At 37.8% G+C, this 18485-nt stretch overlaps 1 protein-coding gene across 1 annotated transcript in view; it reads right to left on the bottom strand.

Moving 5' to 3' along the window:
- LOC136877786 (pseudouridylate synthase RPUSD2) overlaps positions 1-18485 on the bottom strand; it is a 546352-nt gene that overhangs the window by 55751 nt on the left and 472116 nt on the right. Inside the window, exons 5-6 of the mRNA XM_067151993.2 lie at positions 18133-18254; positions 6110-6210 (exon numbers count right to left, since the gene is read on the bottom strand). Coding sequence (XP_067008094.2) covers positions 6110-6210; positions 18133-18254 — 223 coding nt within the window. The remainder of the gene's footprint in view (positions 1-6109; positions 6211-18132; positions 18255-18485) is intronic.

Here is an 18485-nt window from a genome sequence, read left to right as displayed (position 1 = left end):
ATATGCGACGCCACTTCACATCTCTAATTTCAAGGTCCGTCAATATCTGTTTTACCCAAACATCACAAGGTCTTCCTTTTGGTCTCTTCCCAGGAACATTGTGGTCAAAGTACAGTATGTTCGAGGATTCCTGTGAGGGTGCATTCTTTAAAAGTAACCCATCGCCTTGAATTTAAGGCTCTCGTGCAATGCCAGAGTGGGTATCTAGGTGACAATAAAAGGAAGGCTGTTGAACACTGGCGACAGAGAAACAAAAGTTCCATCATGTCAAAAGCAAAAGGATTTATATTTGTGGGAAAAACTTGTAAAGAAGAGTGGAATGTACTGAGACAAATTGAGGGCAATAACATGTACTGGCAGAAAAGAAATATAACTTTGACCATCAAAATAATTAAATAATTCATGATGTGACCACCAGACGCAAGTTGCTCATGAACAATAATGCGCGGAGTTTAAAGCATGCCACACATGGGTACGTAACTTCAAAAAGTGCAGTACCGGGCGAGTTGGCCGTGCGCGTAGAGGCGCGCGGCTGTGAGCTTGCATCCGGGAGATAGTAGGTTCGAATCCCACTATTGGCAGCCCTGAATATGGTTTTCCGTGGTTTCCCATTTTCACACCAGGCAAATGCTGGGGCTGTACCTTAATTAAGGCCATGGCCGCTTCCTTCCAACTCCTAGGCCTTTCCTATCCCATCGTCGCCATAAGACCTATCTGTGTCGGCGCGACGTAAAGCCCCTAGCAAAAAAAAAAAAAAGTGCAGTGGTATTGTGTAATGGAAAATAATAGCTGTAACGATGGAAAAGAAAAAACAAAGAAATAGAAACCAACAGTAGAAATATTTGTGGAAGAAGCTAAATCTGTTATAAGAGTCCTACGGTCCCTGAAACCGTGTTTATGGATCACTTTAAGAGAGTCAAAAGGTGTGTTTGGTAAGATAGTATTAAAAAAAAAAAAAAAAAAAATCTTTTTGCACGAAAATATTTGTGTTGATTGCATGAAATCTGGAAAAACTGGTTCTATACAAGTAAACAAATGGTTTAATGGTGTACTGAAGCAAAATATACCGTTCGGCAAAGTTGCGGTCCATCTGGATTCCTTTTCCGGACATAAATCTATACAACATGAAGATATAGCTGATGATGATCCTTTCTGGTGCAACAGTTCTCTGTCAACCACTAGATGAATACGGGGTTTAGAGTATGGAAAGGCTTTGTACGTAATTATCTGACACTATTCGATTATTGAATCTTGATATCGTTTTGGCACGGAGAAACACCATCTTGAAAATTCAGTCTCTGACATACCACCATCTGTTGTCTCCTTGATTTTGTCCCGTGTGGCTGTACGCCTGGTACTGAAGCCAGTACTTGTCCCAAAACACGGGAGCCTTTGAGCATCACGTGTAATAATGTTTTGACAGCAATCTCTTAAAAAGTTCCAAATGCCATTATCCTTGCTTCATTAGATGTGGCTGGTGTTGAACTGCTTTGTGCTTTCAACATTTCTATCATGAGCATCACTGTTGCACAAACTGTAAGGTGTAATTTGCTTTTGTGTGCAACATTCCTCGTTATAATGATGCACCTTTATTTTCCCCATAACAATCTTATTCTATTGTCTTTACTGACCCACAATCAAAGCAGGAATTAAATTATTTCTCTTCATGCTGCAACATCAGTTTCGCAACGTGCTACGCAATTATTAATGGAATACAAGAGAAGATTAGTCGCGCTGTCCCTCGATGAATGAACCTAGCACACAGCACAGTCTTATGTAGCCAAGCATGCTAATTCAAACACACAAACTTTAACGCTTTCTGTAGGTCGTATGAGTTAATTTCTGAAAGAAATGTTTTGGCTGCTGTATTATTCTTGACTCATTTAACACGCTTGCAAAATTTACGTAAGATCCGTGATTCCCCGGTATGCAACCTTTCCTTGTTAGAGTGATTAGAATGTTCAATAGAGAATCTATGTGACACTAATACCAAAATTCAGTAATAATAAATATGAGGAAAGAAATATTACAAACCGATGTCCATATTTATCATCTGTCCTTAGTGTTCTACTGGGGTTAAAATATTTATGACATTCCATTTTGCTTAAAATTTCATGCCTATTGCATTATAAACACATTTTTAATGGACAAAGGATTTTCACAGCTATATTAACTTCTGAATGTTTTCAGCTATTAGATTGAATAGGTGCCATAGAGATATTCAGAACAGAACATATTTAATGACTTTTAATGTCACAAACCTTTAGGCCCTATTAATGATATCCCTTTTGTGTCATTTAACACTATAGAAAATCCTAAAAGTATGACTTAGCTTGGCTGGAAAGTAGCATGCTACTAAAGGCAGCAAATAATATTCTTTCATTTTCTCTATACTGCAATAATATTTTCAGTTTGTAAAAGCAGCTGTTGAATGAATTTCCTCTATGTACAATAGGCCTACACAAAAAATTACTACATAATATAAAATATTTCTACAAAAACAGAGTATTAGTCACTGCATAATGCTCTAGAAAGAGAACTGGAGAGATGCTGAATAAAAGGGTTAGCTAACACAGCATGCTTGACATGTTAGTAAGGAGGAATTGTGTGTCTGTGTAGTATACAGAGTACAAAGTTCTCAAAGCAGGAATGTCACAGATCAACCTAAAAAATAAAAGAAGAGCTTCATGTTACAATCACACATTTAAACATAGTTATTTACAAATGCTAGGCACTGCTGCTTTAAATATTTCTACAATACAAACACAGTAGAACCATATAAGCTCACACTAGTAACATCATGGGTGAAGGCCAAGAAAAAAAAAATCTAAAAAATTGGTAACATGAATGCATTTATATTACCATAAATATAAATCCAATTTTCCAGTAAATTACTTCTATAAACAGCTTATATTTGCCTAAAGCTAGCAAGAAACTTTGGCCTTTTTGGTTATCAAGCATTTAAGCAGTATTATACATGGTTTTGGACCTAGAGATAAGCTATTTGGCATTTTCATACAGCATAACTGCACAGAATAAGCAGGCATATTATTTACATCAAAAGCATGATACGAGTCCTCCCATTTTTTTTATCTTACAAAAATAGAAAACATATTTATTTTTTAATATTATTAATATTAAAATTGCATCTTTGGACTAAGTATGACCATATGGAAGAGAACAACACTGAAGTAGTTTGCACTTCAATTTGACATTTAGCAGCTTTTATTAGTGATTTCAGCCTTCAAGTGTAGGAAATGTACATGTTTCTATAAATAAACTTTTTAGTGTTATGGATCATTTTAGTATTTATGAAAACTAACTTTTTCTTTTTCACGTGAAGCAAATACTGAAGACAAAATCTACGTTGCAGAGAATGAATTTATTTTTAATATTATCTGCTTCTTCTACTACTGCTTTTCCCACACCTGTGGGATCGCAGTTGTGGTCTGTGTAGCACATCCGGATTTGGCCCTATTTTATGGCCGGATGCCCTTCCTGATGCCAAATAAATAAATAAATAAATAAATAAATAAATAAATAAATAAATAAATAAATAAATAAATAAATAAATAAATAAACAAATAAACAAACAAACAAATAAATAAATAAATAAATAAATAAATAAATAAATAAATAAATAAATAAATAAATAAATAAATAAATAAATAAATAAATAAATAAATAAATAGATAGATAGATAGATAGATAGATAGATAGATAGATAGATAGATAGATAGATAGATAAATAAATAAATAAATATCTCAGTAATAGTTCACCCCAAATTATTTTTAAAATTATAAAAAATATAACTTGCAACAAAAAATGTCAAAGGTTTTATGGTAATTTGATGATGATGATAATAATAATAATAATAATAATAATAATAATACCGTAATAATAATAATAATAATAATAATAATAATAATAATAATAATAATAATAATAATAATAATAATAACAACAACAACAACAACAACAACAACAGGTATCACTTACTGGGCACACTGAATACACACAAAAGGACAATATAGGACAAACAGAGGCATTGAATAAGTACATAATAGGAATTCTTCAACAGTACATTTGAGAAAGGTCAAACAGTAGGTCTACTGAAAAAGCTAACTTCCAAGCAGGGTAAGGAATGCAGGAGAAAAAGGAGCAGAGTAAATGTACCTAACAACTGAACTTCGGTGCAGGTGACACAGATATATTTAAATTAATCCACCTAGTGGTGTTGCTCACCGAAGTAATTTCCTGTTTCTGTAATCCAAGGAGGTTTCCCCTGCATTTTAACAGTTCATCATCTAGCTTGTGGTTTAGTTGGATGTCAGGCTTTTCGTCTTCATTGTCATCGAACAGATGGGGATAACAGTTTGTTTATACCAGTGAGTAGCATAAATCTAAAGAAATGATGCTCACCCTTCCAGTCCTCCATGACAGTTCACTTCCTTGAGACATAATTCTTCTGAAGGTATTGTGTGCTCAACAGAATAGTACTATCTCTAGATCTAAACTGAGTAGGGTAAGTTCTATGTAGTTATAACTGATGTTATTAATGTTACCATAATTTATAATAAATATTTTAAATATTTACAATTATAATATGAAGAAATAAATATTCCTAGTATCTTAGATGTGAAGCTTCCATGCTCCATTAAGTTCTTTTTCTGGGTTGGATCATGTTGTTGTTTTATGTACCTAATGTAAAGGCTGCTAATGTTTTGAATACATTGCAGTATTCTTTAACAATTCAATGGAAAGTTAATGTGAATTAACACATTCCAGTGCACTGTCACCATATTACTATAGCTTACTATCAGTTTCTCCTCCGCTGCATTATATTGCTCATAACCTTCTCACTTGAATGGCTTGACTGTTGAAGAATTTCCTTGACCTATTTAGTGCCCATGAACTTCCTTTTCTTAATGAGGGTCAACCTAAACACTGCTGAATTACTTTTCCAACAAAATATTTTAAATAATTTCAATGTTCTAAGCAAAGTATAATCTGATATAATATACAACAACATAGAAGCTCTTCTATACAGCTGCCCTCATGTCCTACTAAAAGGTCATATACATAACGTATAGCTAGTATCAGATGCCTTCTTCCTTATAAATCTTTTGAAATGCTCCAAGCTACTCCTGGGAGAAATTTCTCATACTCAAACTCAACATTATGAAGCAACCCTCATACAATAATAATGGCTGCATGTGATCAATTACTGCATTAACAGTTTTTCTATTTTCAACCAAAGCAGCATTATTCACAATTCCTATGGGTCATTATTACAACAAAAAACAAAAATCTGGTACAAGTCCCCAATACATTGCAACAGATTTTGTCATCAGCCATCAGAAAACTGTGACTGCGCCATGCCAAGATGAGCCAGAAAGGCAAAGACATTTATTTTTCATATATTTTTTTTTGTCACAATGATACACACAGGTCTTATGGTGATAATGGAATAGGAAAGGGCTTGGGTTGGGAGGGAAGCAACCATGGCCTTAATTAAGGTACAGCCCCAACATTTGCCTGGTGTGAAAAGGAAACCAGGGAAAACCATCTTCAGGGCTGCTGACAGTGGGGATCAAACTCACCATCTCCTGAATGTAAGCTCACAGCTACGTGACCCAAATCGCATGGCCAATAATTAACTGTAGCCATCCAACCCACCTACATGCACCATAAAGAACAAAAGAAGCAAGCCTGCATAGAGTATATTAGCATCTATTTCGATCTTTCCCCAAAAAGTGAGAATATTTTTATTTTTTCAAAAACATCATATGATTTTAAAAATTCACATCTTATAATTTTAATGTTCTCCCCCTAAAAGGCTCATCTTAACAGCCTTTGTCATTGTTCTGTATAGTGTCAAGATACCTGCAGATACAAATTCTTAATGTTTTTTTAACATCTTAGCTCATGTCAACACTGCACAGTCACTTATCACACAGACATTGATAAATCAATGTTCATGTATTCTGGACTTGTTCCAAAAGCCGATTTCCATTTGTCATCTCGGGGTCCAAAATGTGCTGCCAAAGAAAGAGCAGCAGAATGATACAACTTGGTGGAACATATAAAAATTGTATGACGACTAACCTGTGCACAATGTTTGCCAGCAAGTCATTGTGCTTGAGTCTGTAGTCAACATCCACTTTCTCATAGTTCACGGTCAGTGTTCCAGCCCTTATACATCGTTCCTGTAACAGCAACAAGCAACACTCAGTCATGATAGTTAGGCACCCATACAGTAAGTATTAAGATTATTCAAAAAATAAAGTTGGCAACTATTAATAACATAACTTTAAAATTCAAGATTTTTACCCCTCCCTCCAAATCATAAATTTTAAAAATATGATTTAGTCTCAAAATTGAGTACTGTCAGTGTATATCTTCATACAAACTTGTAACTATTTCTTCTCAAGTGGTTTTCTCACAAGGCAGGTAGGTAAACAATTGTTATACTTCCTGTAGCTGTAAAAGTGTCTTGAAGATCATTCATCCTCAACCCCCATCCCTAAACTGCATTAAACTTTGAACGGGAAGTCTCTCTCTATTTGCCAGACACACTGTAGATTGACTGACCAGGTGTGATCAAATCAGAAGTGTCAACACATGAGACACCACAATGCCTGCAGTGTGTCTTCTGAGAAACAGACTGAGTTTGTAATAGAAAAGGGCTCTGAAGTGTCACTTGAAGATGCTGGGCTGAGCTGCTCAGATAGGAGAGGGCTTTCTGATCCCAAGATGGCAGGTTCAAACCAGACTCAATTCGGTGGAATTTGAAAGTGCTAAAATACACCAGCCTCATGTCGATACATTTACCAGCATATTTAAGAACTCTTCTGGGACAAAATTTCTGGCACCTTGCCGTCTCCAAAAAACTATAAAAATACTTAGGCAACATAAAAGCAATAACATTATTACCACTCCAAAAACCAAGTGACCTGGATTTTAACTGGAGCTCTTAATAAGCATAGGTCTGCATTGGTGCCATATAAATATGGGACAGTGATGTGGAAGAAAAAATTCTGAACTCGGAAGACAAATTTTACATTCAGCAATGGAAATAATTAGGAAGGAGGTACTGAAACGTCTTTGACAAACTCAGTGCCATGGGCTCTTCTTCTTTATCCCCACATTTTCCATTTTCCTATTTTATTTTCAGTCAGGGGCATAGCCAAGGAGGGAGGGGGGTAAGCCTACTGGTGGTTAGAACACACCCCCCCTGGAAATTTTAGAAAAATAAAATAAACAGAAACTGACAATAAACAATAAACATTCAGAGATATAATTGTAGAACCAACAGATCTGTTGAGTCTATTTTCTAGGAAGCTTCAAAAGTTGAATTTTAGATTGTAAGCAGAACATACCATTCATTGAACTTAATTGTATTGTTCTTGTTCTGTATTTTAATCTAAGATTTTGTAGTGTACTGCAGTTCGAATATCACTTGTATCAGTGTCCTTATAATGACAAGTAATGCATATACAAGCACCTTCCCTGTGTTCTATCATCATTTTGTAACTATAACCCCCCCCCCCCCAATCCGCCGATGCTGGCTATGCTACTGTTTGGGGTGGACTGCAAATTCCAGAGCTTATGGTTCTGTATCATCTGTACAGAAAGATGTGCATTTGGTAGGTGAAAGAAGTAAACTCGTGTTCGCATCCCTCGGTGGTTCAGCTCTTTTCACGCACACCCCCAATGGAGGTGAGCTGCATGTACCATTTCAACCACATACCAGCCCTCCTGCCATTCTCCAACTTTTGGCAGTACCGGGAATCGAACCCGGGCCCCCGAGGAAGGCAGCTAATAACACTAACCGTTACGCTACGAAGGCGGACATTTGGTAGATCTTTGCTGATAAAGGCTCCCACGAAGTAAAGGGTTTATCATGTTACTTGGTTTTTGTGGTGATAGCTAGGTCTCTCTGTGTGAAATGGTCTTCAGATTCTCTCATGTTCTACATTAAGTACTGAGTAGATTCAGCCCGAAGGTTTGTTTGATCCTCAACATCTCCACCCTTACCTGCCATAGTTGGCCTAGGCATCACTGAACAGATATACTAGGGAAATGAGGAGTGAGGTAGTTTCCCACTGCTTTCTCAGAGAGCCAGAAGTTGCTATTACATATCACTCTACCAAGCCCACTGAAATTAACGCACTAACTGATCTTACAAGTGAAATTTTTCACGCCATTCATAACAGAAACTGGCTACATAAGGAATGACATGACTAGCATCATCGCTCATATCTCAGTCAATTGTATATTATCAAAGCCAAGAATGAGCCTGAGACAAGTCAATACAAGTAACACATTTATTCTATCCCACACCGGAAGACAAAGGTATCGCCAGCAAAGACACAATCTTCTCATCTCTCCAGTCGTTCCACTCATAACTATCGTGACCCAAGGACTTTGTTGACCGGACGAGTTGGCCGTGCGGTTAGGAGCGCGCAGCTGTGAGTTCACATCCGGGAGATAGTGGGTTCGAACCCCACTGTCGGCAGCCCTGAAGATGGTTTTCCGTGGTTTCCCATTTTCACACCAGGCAAATGCTGGGGCTGTACCTTAATTAAGGCCACGTACGCTTCCTTCCCATTCCTAGGCCTTTCCTGTCCCAACGTCGCCATAAGACCTATCTGTGTCACCGCGACGTAAAGCAACTAGCAAAAAAGAAAAAAAGAAAACTTTGTTGTTTCTTTTATAAGCTGATACCATTCTGTACGAACTTGCGTTTCCCGGACAGTAATTCTCCATGGTAAGCCCATAATCTCTCTTACTTGATCAACCCATCTTTTTGCGACCCGTCCTCGTATCCTTATGCCAGAAACTTTTCCTTGGACAATTATTTTTTCCAGGTTGTTATCCTCTCTCTCATAATGTGACCAAAGAATTACAGGACTCTCTGGTACACAGCTTGGCATAGACTTTCTTGTATTCCAGTTTCCCGGATGATAGAATCATATGTTCGCCTGGCTGTCCACGTTATTTGCAACTTCCTTCTCCAACACCACATTTCAAAGGTATTGATTCGGTTCCTGTCTTTAGCTTTTATGGTTTCGCAATCATACAGGAAGATCGAGAAAATAAGCGAATGGACTAATCTTTTCTTCGTAGATCTTCTCATAACGCGATCAAAATAGCGTAAGCATTCTCTGCGAAAAAATGCAAGTTTTCTATTGCTAGAGCGTTAGGCGAAAAATGTCCAGTATTAAATCTCCTCCTAAATTTGCCGACCTGGATCACAATTAATTGTGTGATTCATTGGATGAAATGACTGTGCATATACTTATATCATAAATTCTCCAGGATTTTCGAATGGGCGTCCAGTTTACTCTAGAGAACTGGATACTGATCTGGGAAGACAGGTTGAGATCACAACTGTGAGAAAGGTAACGCCATTTGATGTCAAGAAAAGCCCACCTGGTGGCCACGATCGTTAAGGCGTGGAAGTTGACACCGTGGTTAGCCGTTGGTCGAAAAAAAATTTCACCATCAGAATGTTGGCCGGCAGGGTAGTGGGGGTGGTGGTATACAATTTATAATCACTAGATTGCGTGCTAAAAACCTGGATTAAATTCCAAACCTCTCCGCAGTGCTCATATGGAGTGAGGGCATATGACGTTGATGGTGATTCGTCCGTCGGATGACGACGTTAAGCCATGAGCAGACTCCTTGCTGCTATTCGACAGAAGTAGGCTATGTGCCGGCACAGGGTTTCACCCTCTCCATTCCTTTTACTACTTTGCTTTACGTCGCACCGACACAGGTAGGTCTTATGGCGACGATGGGATACGAAAGGGTTAGGATTGGGAAGGAAGCGCCCGTGGCCTTAATTAAGGTACAGCCCCAGCATTTGCCTGGTATAAAAATGGGAAACCACGGAAAAACATCTTCAGGGCTGCCGACAGTGGGGTTCGAACCCACTATCTCCCGGATGCAAGCTCACAACTGCGCGCCCCTAACCGCACGGCCAACTCGCCCGGTCTCTCCCTTTCTACTGTCACATATCACGGCATTCATTTTGTCTCATTAACTCCTCTGATGAGGTTGTCGGCAGGAAGGGCATCCAGTCATAAAAACCCGCCACGACAGATTCACCTCACCTCATACTCTACCCCGTAGGAAACGGGCCAAGGGTTGGAAAAACAAACATTTAATATCAAGAAAACCGGACGTTACGTCCCACCAACTACTTTTGCTGTTTTTGGAGAAGGTGAAGCATCGGAAGGTTTGTTCCGCAAGAGTTATTTTCCAACTGAGACGAGGTTGATATATTTGAGCACCTTCAAATACCACCGGACTTAGCCAGGATCAAACTCGCGACCGTGGACTCAGGAAGTTTCAGTGAGATACATTCTTAACACATTTTGTGAATTGTTTTTCTTAAATTAAAATCTCTAGAGGTTTTTCGTTATAACAAAATATAACATCTCAGAATAAAAATAAATAACTTGCAATAAACAATAAATACAATAAACATCCAGAGATATCATTGTAGAAACAACAGATCTCTTGAATATATTTTCTAGTAAGCTTCGAAAGTTGGATTTCAGATTGTAAACTGAACATACCATTCGCTGTAAAACTGTTGACCTTGATCGTATTGTTCTTGTTCTGTATTCAATGTAAGATTTTGTAGTGTACTGCAGTATCAACATAATGCACTTGTATCACTGTCCCTATAATGACAAGTCTTACATTCGCGCACCACACACGCACAGGCACCTGCATTGTGCTCTATCATCATGTTGTAAATATACCCCCCTCCCTCCCCCTTTGGCCGATCCTGGCTACGCTACTGTAAAATCTATAAACATTGTGCACCTGAACATTAATCTATATGCAGCATAATAAAGCCATAAACTAATGGAGAAAATGTATTCTACTCGGTTAAACTATACTGCATCGGAAGTTTCACATTACTGTGCAAGTTTGTAAGATGATACCTATGTTGTGTGATACAGTCTTGTTACAGGTAAGTTGATGCAAGCTTGAATTTAACTTACGGTAGTATTGTAGCAGGTATACACTGCACGTTCGTACGCTCTTTTGACTGCTCGTGGATTAAACAATACACGGTAGATCACGGATCCAACAAACTTGCTGAGAACTTAGATGCTACTTCTTAGGAAATAATAAAACATGTTCTACATTATGAATGTTCAGTATTTGAAGTATATATTGACGCAAAGTGCGATGAACGGATATAACTTGAAAACACTGTTCTCTCGCCCATGGGTAACTAACACAAATATCGAGCTCGAATTATTATGGTTATTATTATTTTACGATTATTATTATTATTATTATTATTATTATTATTATTATTATTATTATTATTACTTGTATGTATAGCTGTGAAGTGACGTACATCCATTTACTATTAGTATTCGTATTATTATTATTATTATTATTATTATTATTATTATTATTATTATTTACGTAGTTGAATGATCGTATTGTATGTGAGGTTATGTCTTACCTGTATATATAAATTGTAATCCATAATTGTGAAACACAGTGTAACTTCCAGAATGGTAATAGGCGCAAGAACGATTGAGAATATTCTATACATAATAACCGATGCATTAGACACTCCAGAATTTTCACGAAGATATATTTTGTAATGCAACTTTCTAGAAGCCTGTCTAGGCACATATATACAGAGATGATCTTTAAGGTGAACTTACTTACTGCTGAGTTATTGACAGAGTTGTTGAACGAGTTGTTGTTTAGTAGTTAAGGTGTAGCAAGTATATATCTCGGGCTGACATGCAATATTTGCAGTCTCCATACCACCGCCGTCTCAATCCTATATACTGCCTACTCTATGCTATGCGATTAACATGCTTCTCAGCGTGAGCTCTTAGTGTCACGGACCTGCGCTAGGGGCGCCAGCTAACACACCCAATTTATCTCCGTAGCCACGTTATTGTGCGTTTGCATCCAGTATTTATGTGTGTGTCTCTGATTGTAAAATGATTAATTGTTGTGTTCCTATATGTATATCAAAGCAGGAAATCCAAATTCTTTAGGTGTGAGGATTCCTGTTATCCCCCCAAGTAAAGAACTTTAGGAAAATTGGCTTAATGCTATATCAAGGCAAGGTTCAACCAATGGTTATCAAAGGATTCCATCCGATTATTCTCGTGTTTGTAGCCTGAATTTTAGAGATGGAGATAAAAGATAAAACTAAAAGAAAAATATATTGAAGCCAGAGAACGTGCCTAGTCGGTCTTCGAATTATCCCCATTACCTTCAAACCAGAAAAATAGCTCTACGAAAGACCAGACAGCGACAAGATATTTCTTCGGAAGAAATATGTGATGAAACAAGCTCTTCAACCGTAGGAAATACATTGGATGACGAGTACGAAATTCATTTGAACAACGATGTTTCAATACAAGTCAGTATTCTAACGAGTAAGAATGACAGCAGTGATCAGAAAATAAGACATTAGAGGCTCCGATCAAGAATTTTGAGACTGCGATAACAGCTGATGACTAACCATAATGAAGAGAAAATTCGAAGACAACACAGAAATCGACCGTCTGAATAAAGTAAAGGAAGCAGCCAAATATAAAGGGAAAACAACCGTTTATTAAATCAAATCCATAATTTTCGCAAGACAAAATCCGGGCAGTCAGAACAAATCACGTGGTACTATGTGGCGCGGGGAATAGTATTCCAAACGGTTACGAATATGGCAGGACTCCTGGTCTAGTGTCAGCTGCGTCACAAAGTACTCTGGACAGGTAGCTAAATGGAAAATGTTGATAGTGTTTGTCGAGATTTCCCAATTAGTGAAGGAAATACTTAGAGCTGAAGTAAAACTCTCATACCAACAGAGAGAAATGTAACAGTGATCGCCGATTAAATGGCTAATTAGGTACGGCTCCTCTACGACCGAACCAGTGACAACTTCGTTTGCGTGGTCAATGTTGAATGAGGCACAGATATTGTAAAATCTCCTGCTCTCGCGAATAAATTGTTGTGTTTTCTTGTAATCCGACTTTCAAAGAAGTTCTCTAGTCCTCCTGACTACTTCCTCGTTACATCCTTATTTATCTTAATTGAAACCAAAATAGAGGTATATTACTGTTAATAATCCCTATCCCTTTTAGTTCAGAAGTGATTACTGTAATGCCTTTCGGCAAAACAATTCAGATTGTGTGCATTTCTATTCACCAGCAGATAAAATACTTACAATGGTTGAATGATTATTTCATCGAGTACGTTAAAATAATTCGGTAGGAATCAAACGTGAAAAACTGAAGTGTCCGACTAATGAGACGGCAGATGCTGTCTCGCTAACTGTGAAATCTATAGTGGAATGTGTGTCTTATCTGTTGCAAAATCGGTTATATTATGTTATATTATGTTCTCACTAGATGATTTTCTGGAGACGCAATAGAATCTCTGTTTAGTTCAGTGAGATTGGGTGGTGGATTTAAAGACATGACGAACGCACTGCATTATGTGCTACAAAACGTATCCTGAAATCTGTTCATGAACAAAGGGTCAGCAAAATAGTAATAGAATTTTTTTTGTGTCCACTGCTGGTAAATAACAATAAGAAAAGGACTGAAAAGGTGCTCCGTTACTCGTGTCGAAAAATTCTGAAATTTGTATGTACCATGCAGCATTGGATGATCCTAATATATCTACTGTAAATGGTAAGATTTTATATATTTTACGTTTCTATATCTTAAGCCAAGCTCAAATGTGAAATGTTAGTTTCTGTATGTGCATTATCTTCTCAATTAGTAACATGTTAAGGATTATTTTTCAATTTATATTGGTGTTACGGACCAACTCTCATTTAACCAACATGTGCTGTGGGTGCGGTAAGTGCTGCCATCTGCAATGTCGGTGTAAACGCAATCCTCGCGGCACAGAGCAGGCAGTATATAGAGATTGAGACGGCGGTGCTCCATATTGAAATACGCAGTCATCTGTTTTCAACTGTGTTTCAAAGTTGTAACCTCCAAATTGAAGTGTTGGCAGTTGTTTTTAATAATGGCGGCTTTGCTGATATTCTCGAAGTGTTTTGAAACTGTGATTAAGGTTATGTGTGTGTTAATTTGCGAATAAGTGTGAATAAAAGTAATAGGGATGTATCATGCAAAACTTGTCCGCTAGGCAGCGTAATGGTAGCACCCGGTATGTGCTTTCCGCTGCTCGATTGTTTTACATGAGACTTATATGGAGTATTCCTACATTTGCGATCATCGAAACGAAACTTTTGCTTTAAATGCATTAACATTGAGTTACCATATTCTACTAATGTTTTCAACAAGACGGGAAATGGTATAGGTGCAATGACGATTGCGGATTTGGAAGCATAATTGAAGAAAAGAGGCGAAAAAATATCCGGAAAAATGCAAGAGTTGATTGAAAGGTACCAGTAAGGAATAAATGCAGCAATTCCTTCTTTTAGCGTTCTTTTTTTGTTAAGATTGAATTCTTAAAGTACAAATAGCATTTTGAAAACATTCGTAATACGGTATTTTTTCTTTTCTTTGCCGGTTATAGGCGTACATAAGGCACGACATTTGTGTGACAGCAGTGCCTGGGGCTACATCCAGTACGACTGAACTTCATTTCCGTGTAGCGCACGAGTTTCAGGATCTTGTTTCGGACCATAAGACAAATACCGATATAAAAATTTCAAATTTGGAAGTAATGTTCAGGAAGTCTGAAATTGATGGTGCTCCAGTGTCAAATTATAGGTCACTGTGTGATTCAGGGTACCGTACCGCACACGGTGTTATGGCTGTTTTTATACTTCTATATCTTCTTGCTCTCAGAGTTATTTCCAAGGTACCGGTGCCATACCATGACAATATCGAAGGTACAGCGTTCTCCTTAAGTCTTCGTCTTTCGCCTAAAATTATTGAAATAGGTCATATTAACTTTTCAGGATGTACTACCTTATTATAAAATTATTTCTTAATTAGTACTAATTAGCTTACTTACCAGTTTCAGTAATGACATAATCTTCAACTGTAAAATGTTTCGAGCAGACTTTGATATTAGGAGTCATATTTTTATTTCGTAGGTCTTGCCTACGAATCGCATGCAACCACTTTTTACGGAAAACATCTTGCTTAGGAAATTGATGGTATGAATACGGTCGACCTTGATTTTGGGTCATTGGAACACAGCAATAGTCAGGCATCACAATTTTCTTGTCATCTTTGCTGTCGTAACGATATATTAAATCTTTAACTTCAGCATTTAACTAGGTAACTTCCATTAAAAACACATATAAACAAATGACGATCGACAAGCGCATACCGGGTACTACACGTGAGACATCTATCGGTAGTGTTTCAGTACATCCCTATTGTACTAACTGACAGCATCTCGTGTGCGTCTGTGCGGATACGTTAATATTTTAAGACGGACAAACTGTATTCCAGTGCGGGCTATATCAGTGTTAAAAACATTTAAGCTCTTTAGACTGGAAATTTGGACTGGAAAGGCCAAAAGAGCCTAAATGTCTCTAACATTTACAATCGATGAAATTAAATTAATATTTTCTTCTGGGAACTTAATTTTTGATATATCAGTGTTATTCATCTCATAGGTGCACAGCTAAATAGCTAGCCTTGACCTCCAGGCCTCGGCAGGGTTGAGATTTTAATTGTACACGGTTCGAGGACTGGGATTTTGCGGTATCCATAGCATGACTACAACTCACAGACAACACTATCCTCCCCCACGACAACACGCCGTTTCCCATACATGGCAGACGCCGCTCACACTAATCGGAAGGTGTGCCTTACCAAGGCTGCGTTCCGCTATAATACTGTAATAATCACACGAAATTATCATCATCTCACAGGATACAAAATCAATATTATCTGTCGAGCTCATAACTTACAAATACATTCATCAATCAGCACTATCACCATAATTGAGATAAGACTTACATCATGATAAGTTCAATTGTTACCGCTTACATTGCAGTATATGTATGACTGACGAATCGTCCGGGTCCATGGCTATAAGATTAGTTTTAGCCCAAGGGGTCCCGGTCGGGTCGGAGATTTTAACCTTCATTGGTTAATTCAGATGGCTCGGGGGCTGGGTGTCTGCACCGTCTTCAACATTAAAATTCATCGCAGATAGGACCCCATCTTCACAGACGCCCATAAGGCTCAACTCGAAAGACCTGCACCAGACCTCTGCGGAGACCACACGCCATTATGATATATTTCTGACAAATCATAAATGTTCGTACTTTTGGCTAACATGCCAACAACGTAGCCATGTTAGAACACCGGATCCTATGAGATCTCCAAAGTTAAGCAACATTTGGCGATGTAGTCACTTGAACGGGTAGCCCACGTCGTCTTCTTTCCTGGCCTTATTTTTTTAATTGTTTTGGGGTCGGTGCTAATATGGGTTAATCCCACTTTTACGTCCAAATGCCCCTCCTGACGCCAACCCTAAAAGGAGGGATGTGCGGTGACGTTTTATGAGGTTGTGTATTAAAATTATCACAAACCAAACGCAACTAAAATCCCCGGTCCGGCCGGGAATTGAACCAAGGGCCCTCTGAACAGAAGGCAGCTACGCCGATCATTCAGCCAAATAACCGGGCAGAAAAGAAAAGAAAAGAAATGGCCACCCTACCGCAAGTGAACTCTGGCTATGAGTGCCTGATTAGTGGCCCTCTGCCCTAGCCGAGGCCATTGGCCAGGCCGCCAAGTCCAGATTGGGATAAGACAGTAGGTGTACCCTGAAATGAAGTCTAGTGGGCGAAACGCCTCAACATAACTGCATCATTCCGAAGACGAGCGGTCTCACTAGTTGGCACGCTTCTATACGTGGGCACTAGACGGAGCTTCATCCTCTCACCGAACACTAGGGTGGTATAATAAGTAAGTAATGTCAGTCACTTTACAGTTAGAGTTCTGCACTGCTGTTTTCCCCAAGTTATTTAATACTTTATCAGTCTTTTAATTGAAGTTGTCTTAGTTATAGACTTCTTTTGATATCTCTAACATACAATAAAGTAGAACGACTTTTATCAATAAACTATCATATGGTTTTGAAGTCACAGCGTTACTGTCATGTCAAACTCACACACGCAAATCCAACTCTGTAGTCGCTCAAAAATTTAATATTTTTAATATTTTTTATTTATTTATTTTTTATTATTTGTATTTATTTTATTTTATATTATATTTTATTTTTATTACTTTTATTATTTTATTATTTTTTAATATTTTTAATATTTTATCAGACAGTTTTAATTATTATCAATATATAATTAAACGTCACCCACGCAGATGCAAACCCTGTGGATACCAACAACAAATATTATGAGTTCAATATTGTTTCGGAGAAAAGTGTAACTGCGAGGAACTTATGTAATACCATGCGATCATATCCTATTGCATCCCCCCACTGCAAAGCTACAGCCCATTACGGCTTGGCCAACCAAAATACTGCTGCCCAGCCAGATGCCTACAGATACTGCAGTGCCCCGTGGTCAACGTGATGACATACTCATCTTAACCGGGTCCGCTGCATCTCGTACCAGGCAGCTCCTCAGCAGGTCTCACGAGACTGAGTTAACCCCGTCCCAACCCTCAGTTCAGAGTCAAAATCTCTAGACTGGCCGAGAATCGAACCCGGGATCTCCAAGTACGTGGCGGGCACGCTATCCCCTGCACTACGGGGCTAGCAGCTTATTTTATCTTAAATTAGTACTTCATTATTTTAATGTCTTAAAATTACTTTTTAATTATTTATATGTACTATATTACAATAGTAGGCTTATAGCTACTGTAGTATACTTGATACACGTTTAAATGTTTAATATCTGTTTAGGTATATGTTTTTATCTAGGCCCCTATGTGTAAACATGTTATACACTATCAATTGATCTGCCAACTCAGTTATGATGTACTTAAGTCAGAAATGTGTTTGCTATAGCGTTTTTATGTTAATAAGTTTAATATTACTCTTCTTAGATGTAAGCAAACATCTTAATCACTCAATTATTATAAATTCCAAAATATAGAATATATACTGCATACAAAATTACTTAAAATTTAAATTCATATTTTCTGTTGACGTTAAAAGAAATAACTTACATATTCCTCAGCAGGATGTGCTCTGAACTCTCGAGCAAACACGTCCAGAATCTTCTCTCCGACCCAGCGGCCTTTGGTGAATGTCGTGAAGGTGAAGTAATATGGATAAACTTTCCGGAGACCTACAACAGAAATTTAATTATAGAGCATGAGTACACCGATTATTGAGATAAACATGGTATACATATCTTACGGAAAAAAGGGGGGGGGGGGGAGAATTTGCAAAGTTTAATTTGCTGTAACATACCTGTATTTCCTTAGCACTTACATAAAGAATGGAAGAGACAAGCTGAGACAAATAGGTATATTATATTAGCAATTTAGTGCATAAAATGCTACTTTTCCTACGAGAA

Source organism: Anabrus simplex, chromosome 7, assembly GCF_040414725.1.
Source record: "Anabrus simplex isolate iqAnaSimp1 chromosome 7, ASM4041472v1, whole genome shotgun sequence".
Lineage (NCBI taxonomy): Eukaryota > Metazoa > Arthropoda > Insecta > Orthoptera > Tettigoniidae > Anabrus > Anabrus simplex.
Note: the sequence above shows the minus strand (reverse complement) of the source record. Positions and strands in the feature narration are given on the sequence as shown.